Below are 6,000 nucleotides of genomic sequence, written 5' to 3' on the forward strand. Positions count from 1 at the left end.
AAAATTTAAATAAAAAAAATATTTATAGTAACATAACTGCAACTCTACACCATGACAATTGGTCCTTGACAAAGTCAAGTATACACATAGTACTGAGCTTCCTGGGCTCCTTCCAAAAATAACACTTTCGAACCAAGCTGTCTGGTTAATATAAAATTATGATGGTGAAAAGAAAGATGTTTTTAATATATATCAGCCTTTTCACATAATTGGAATTTTTAGTCTGTACTTATTAAACCACAGACATATGAATACCTACCCTGCATTGTTACTGACTGCTGTTATTCCCTTTACCCCAGTCTTCAGTAAACCCCCAATGAGGTTTTCAGGAATCCCACACAATCCAAAACCTACACAAAATAAAAAAAAAATAATTGATTATGTGACAAGTGTTTGAAAGAACACAGAATGTTCAGAAGTAAGGGAATTAAAAATCTTTTCTGAGAAGCTCTTTAGTCAACTAAATAAATCAACACTTGCAGAAGACTTGCCCTCTAGTACTGGAATCTCCCACTCAGAAGACACTTCCCAGTTTGGAGAAAGCTCTTTACCCATCAGAGCGGGCTTTCAGGGAAGCGCTCCAGGGCCATGGCTCTCCGTATGTATGTCCTCAACCCAGTACCCATTATTCCTCCTTCTCTTTCTACCCATTCAACCTTCCTATCTTTGCTGCACATCCCATAGCTTAGCCTGTGTAATTAGGTGAAAAAAGTCTAGGAGTCTGAACACCCTTGGGAGGATATCTGCCTGGAATCACAAAAATCTAGATCTCCACCAAGGCACAAGAACCTCACATTCCCACCTATTATGAGAGACTCCAGCACCTCTAAAATGAAATACCATGTCACACTACAAGCACTACCTTTTCACAGAATCACGGAATCAATTAGGTTCTAAAAGACCCCTGAGATCTTCAAGGCCAACCTATCTTGGCCTTAAATCCGCCTTCCTTCATGAATTAGCAACAACAAAAACAAACATAATTCCTGAAGAAGGAATTTTGCCTCATTATATATCTCCATTGAAGTGTTTTACAATCTTACATTCATTCCTTCTGCAATATCAAAACAACTTAAGAAATAGTTAAATCACTTTTTTTAAAATGCAGATGGAACAGCATGAAATTGTGGAAAGCATCGACAATATATAAAAGATCAAGTCACAGTGAAAGTTAGTATGATGCAACTTCTTGACTCTTCTGGAAATGCCACACATAAGCATTAAGTGTAACATAGATAAGTATTATCTTCACTTCCTAACACAGAAACAGGTTAGGCAGTTTGTTGAAGGTCACAGAGACCCAGAGACTGTGCAGACAAAGGATACAGAGTGCAAACATAAAACAATCAAACCATATGCAATGATAATGCTATCCTGAAAATTCCCAAGGTCATTTTCTGGATTCAACCAAATAGAGTCCAGTTTTTGGTTTTTGCTAGTCAGAAAAAAACCCTGTTTTTCTGAGGTTTTTTCTCCTTCCCTATGACACAACCTGGATTTTCTCACTGAAGGAGTATGCCCTTCATGAGCAGAGTAGGAAACCACTTGTTTAAAAAATCATGCAATTCCATGGATTCTCAAATTAGTTAATAGTAAAAGAAACAAGGTAAATGAGTAAAAAGTATCTCATTAACATAAGATGCTTGCAACCATAAAGAATTTAAATATTTACCACCAACAAGTATAGTTGCCCCATTGGGTATATCTTTTACAGCTTCAACAGGATCAGTGTAAAATTTGGTGTTGCGATGACAGCTGGTAGAAAAATAGCACCCACAGATCTGCAACAACAATAAAAGAAACAAGTGAATGAACAAAAGGCATTAGCTTTGTAATGAAGACCATGCCTCTGTCTAGATAAGGGGGAAATAGATACAAAAAGATATTGCTGCTGTAAATACTAAGGCAGAGTAGGGGGGGGGGAAGGGAGAGCAGGGGTGAGAAGGAAGGGAAGTGCAGGTGTCAAAAACAAGAGAATTCCATCCTGAATTACTGACAAATTGTGCCTTTCTGAGAACAGATTTACAAATGCAATTCCTCAGCACAAGTTGGAGCCATCCACAGACTCCTTAAACCTATATAGTGCTACATTAGCTTCAAAGGCATCCAGACACTAAACATAATCAGAAACTGCTGAAAGAAAGACAAAACCACCACAAAATTTGAGTGGAAGCCACAGAACAATAGGAAGGACAGCACTGTACCAGCAGTATGCTAAGCAGGGACACCCTTCCACAGAGTGAACCTTCCCCCAGTTTCCTTGTGCAGTCTTAGAACTTTCTAATGTGGTCTTAGAGATCCTCATGTTGTTGAATAAGTCCATAATCAAGGAGACTCCAAGAAATGCATGAAATATGGAGGGCAAGAGGGAAATCAACATAAATCCCACCCCCAAACCTGGACCTCACAGGGCAAAGCCATTACACAGTAGTCATCATATGTATGCATGTACTGTTATGTACTAAGACCACAGTTACCTTTTTTTTTTCTTTAATATTTACCACTAATACCATGCATTAATACTACTCAAGTATTTGTTCAGGAACCAGAAGAAAAACTGATACCTAAGTCACTATGTTGAAACAGTCTCAATAAATTCAGAAAATCTGGAAGCTAAAGTAGTACCTACTGGTGTTTCAAATTCTAGCTTGATAGCAGGAGTGAAAAAAATATATTGTGAAAGAGAGAGAAAAATTAATAAATAAACAAGGTAATCTCAACACTTTGAAGACAATAGTCCAGTTCTTCCCTGAAGAGTTCTTACCTTAAGAGTTACCTACAGTTATAACAAGGGCAACAAATTTTGGCTCAGTTTCAATATTACACAAGCTGTTCTCTTTTTATAATTAAAGCTGCAAGAATTTATACTGAATATTAAGAAAACCCATCTGAATGGAAGCTTACCTCCTTCCCAGTGGAGACCCTGATGTTCCTCTGCTTTGATGGGCTCAATAAAAAAATCAGTATGTGGGTCATAAGAAACAATGTCATGTGAGAAAAACTGCAAGAGCCTTCTGCATGCCAAATTAAACCCTGAATGTTTCTCCAATGATCCATGGTACTTGAAAAGTCACAGCGTCAGGTGCAGTCCCTTAAGGAACTGAGGGAAACATTGTGCCCACCTTTAAAAAGGATAAAAAAGGAGGACACCAGGAACTACCAACCTGTCAACCTCACCTCTGTGCCTGGGAGGGCCATGGCACAGATCCTCCTGGAAGCTGTGCTAAGGCACAGGAGGACAGGGACATGATTCAGCACAGCCAGCACAGTTTCACTGAGGGCAAGTCCTGCCTAATCATACTAGTTACCTTCTGTGATGGAGTGACCACATCAGTGGACAAGGAAAGGGCTATGGATTCATCTGCACTTCTGTAAAGCCTTTGACACAGTCCCCCACATCATCCTTGTCTCTAATTTAGAGAGAGATGGATGCGATTGCATGGATTTGGGGGATGAGGAATTGGGTGGATGGCCACATCCAGAGGGGAGTGGCCAAAGGCTCAGATGGATATTGGTGACACATGGTGTTCCTCAGGGGTTCATGCTGGGACCAAGACTGCTTAATATCTTCATCAAAGACAAAGAGAGATCAACTACACACTCAGCCAGTTTTGCAAACCAAGCTAACCAGCGCAGCTGATAACCCTGAGGGATATGATGCCATCCAGAGGGACCTGGAAAAGCCAGATGCTGGTGTTGTACATGCATCAGGGAAACCCCAGGCCTGAGTACAGACTGGGAGAGGAACTCATTGACTAATTGGTGCTGCTAGTGGGTGAGAGGCTGCACATGGCCCAGCCATGGCACTCACAGCCCAGAGAGCCAAACGTGTCCTGGGCTGCATCCAGAGCCCTGCAGGCAGCAAGGGAGGGAGGGGATTCTGCCCCTCTGCTCTGCTCTGCTGAGACCCACCTGGAGCACTGCATCCAGCTCTAGGGTCCTCTGAACAGGAACAACAGGGACCTGTCAGAGCAGGTCCAGAGGAATAAGAAGAGCTGGCAGCTTTAGGAATTCCAGTCCAACAGGGCTGCAAGAGGGCTTGAGGGCCAGGGCTGGAGGGAAGCCAGACCTCTGCTGTGTCCCTGTACCCACGCATAGGAAAGTAGTTCAGAGGCCACGTGGCACCTTTTCTTTAATCTTCCCGACTGTGTGCCACAGTGGTGAACAGAGAAGCGTGCATTACACAAGTGTGCATTCGCAGGTGGGATGTCTCCAATGAGTGTATCTGCTCTTCTATCCTAAATATGGTCCTCTCCTCATCCCTTTCCTACCCACCCGGTGTTTGAGAGCAATGGGCTTTCAGGGACTTGAGGCACCAGCGATCACCTATGCTTCCAGCACACCGAGGCAGCAAGCTAAAACCTCAGGAACTGGCAGCAATTCTGGCAGGTTTATGGAAGTAACATGGGGACTGATGAGCTCCTTCCTAGAATAATCAGATTTTAATTATCTGGAAAAGCAAAAATATGACATAGTAAAACAAAACCTGAAAATGCTAAGATTTGTCCATTAGGATATCAGGAGTAGTAAACACATGAGAAGGTGAGCTTTTTCAAATAAAATAAATTAAGAAAGGCCACAGAGACAGTTCTGGCTGAAAAATCAAAAAAATATGGTTTGCTATGGTTACATGTGCGTTGGAAACCATTAAATCTGCGAGATTTGGCAGAAGCTTCCCATAGGAAGGGAGCAGCACGGCTGCACAGCACACGTTTCTGGACAGCAGTAGATGGCGGGGCTGCCAGCGAGCTGTGCGCATCTGCTGCCCACCTCCGGGAGGGGAGGCGGGGAGAGCAACATGGCAATACAAAGCAACACACTGTAACTGTGCTGCCTTTTGAAATTATGGGGATCTGAATTAATAATAATAAATTAAATATAAAAACAAGACCAAAAAACCCTTAAAAAGCCAACTCTCCTTGCCAGCGTCTCAAGGTCACCGCATCCCCACCCGCCGCCGGGCCCGGGCCTGCGGCGGGGCCGCACTCTGCCCTCCCGCCTGCTCCCGCCGCCCGCGGGGGCTGCCGCGGGACAAGCCCCTCACGAACAAAGCCCTCTCTCCCCCGCGGGGCGGGAAGCGCCTCCCCGGGGCCGCAGGGCGGCCGCCCACCCGCGGCTCGGCTATCCCCGCCACACACGCCGTCCCCGGCGCGGGCGGCTGCGAGCGCGTTGCCCGCCAAAGTCACCCGGCGGGCAGGGCGAGGCGGAGGGGCTCGGACCCGCCTTCCCCGCCGCCCCTCACCCTTACCTCAGCCCTGCGTGCGGCGGGGAGCATGCGGCGGCCGAGGGGCGGCAGGAGGAATTTGAACGCCGCCATCTTCACGCTGCGCGGCTGTCGGGGAGCGGAGCGGGGTCGGGAGCCGGGCCGGGCTGGGGCGGCGGCTGCGGGAGCCCAAGGCGGGACGCGGGGAGCAGGAGCGGCGGGACAGCGGAACCCGCGGCGGAGGGAGGGCGAGGGGCTCGGCCCTGACGTGTGCTGACGTCGGTGCGCCCGAGGCGGGGCCGCCGAGCGAGGGGGGCCGGAGGGTTGGGTGCCTCCGTTGTCCCCTCTGCCGCCGGCTCCGGCGGGACCCGGGAGAGCTGTCCAGCCGCCCCGCGCCTGTCGAACACAGGCAGCCCGACCCGGGCGCTGTCCCACGGGAGGGAGCAGCCCCCACTCCTGTAGCTCCACTGATACCTCCGCTCCATCGTCAGCGAGTTTGTTCATATAAACCATCAGAACCCGCGCAAAACACAAGTGGGCAAACTCTATCAACCAGCGGCACACCAGTCTTACAATGCTACAATCATTTCAGCAAACAAGAGCTTTTCCTGGTTTTCTTTTCCTTTTCCTGTTTTCCTTTCCACGATTACTACAGATGGACAACTCAGATGTGCCATCTCAGCCGTTTCCCCCATAAAGTTAAGGTGGATTAAATTTCTGTGTGGTGTGACCAAGGACTAGCAGCACAAGACTTAAGCAAAGGGCAGAGTCTAAATGGTTAAGTTTCCTGGGAATAG

At 46.8% G+C, this 6,000-nt stretch overlaps 1 protein-coding gene across 1 annotated transcript in view; it reads right to left on the reverse strand.

Moving 5' to 3' along the window:
- Positions 1-5,458, reverse strand: part of OXCT1 (3-oxoacid CoA-transferase 1) — an 81,972-nt gene extending 76,514 nt beyond the window's left edge. The window contains exons 1-3 of the mRNA XM_066571434.1: positions 5,249-5,458; positions 1,673-1,781; positions 260-350 (exon numbers count right to left, since the gene is read on the reverse strand). Of these exons, the coding sequence (XP_066427531.1) occupies positions 260-350; positions 1,673-1,781; positions 5,249-5,317 (269 nt within the window). The 5' untranslated portion in view covers positions 5,318-5,458. The remainder of the gene's footprint in view (positions 1-259; positions 351-1,672; positions 1,782-5,248) is intronic.
- Between the last annotated feature and the right edge of the window lie 542 nt (positions 5,459-6,000).

Source organism: Molothrus aeneus, unplaced genomic scaffold (genome assembly GCF_037042795.1).
Source record: "Molothrus aeneus isolate 106 unplaced genomic scaffold, BPBGC_Maene_1.0 scaffold_526, whole genome shotgun sequence".
Classification (NCBI taxonomy): domain Eukaryota; kingdom Metazoa; phylum Chordata; class Aves; order Passeriformes; family Icteridae; genus Molothrus; species Molothrus aeneus.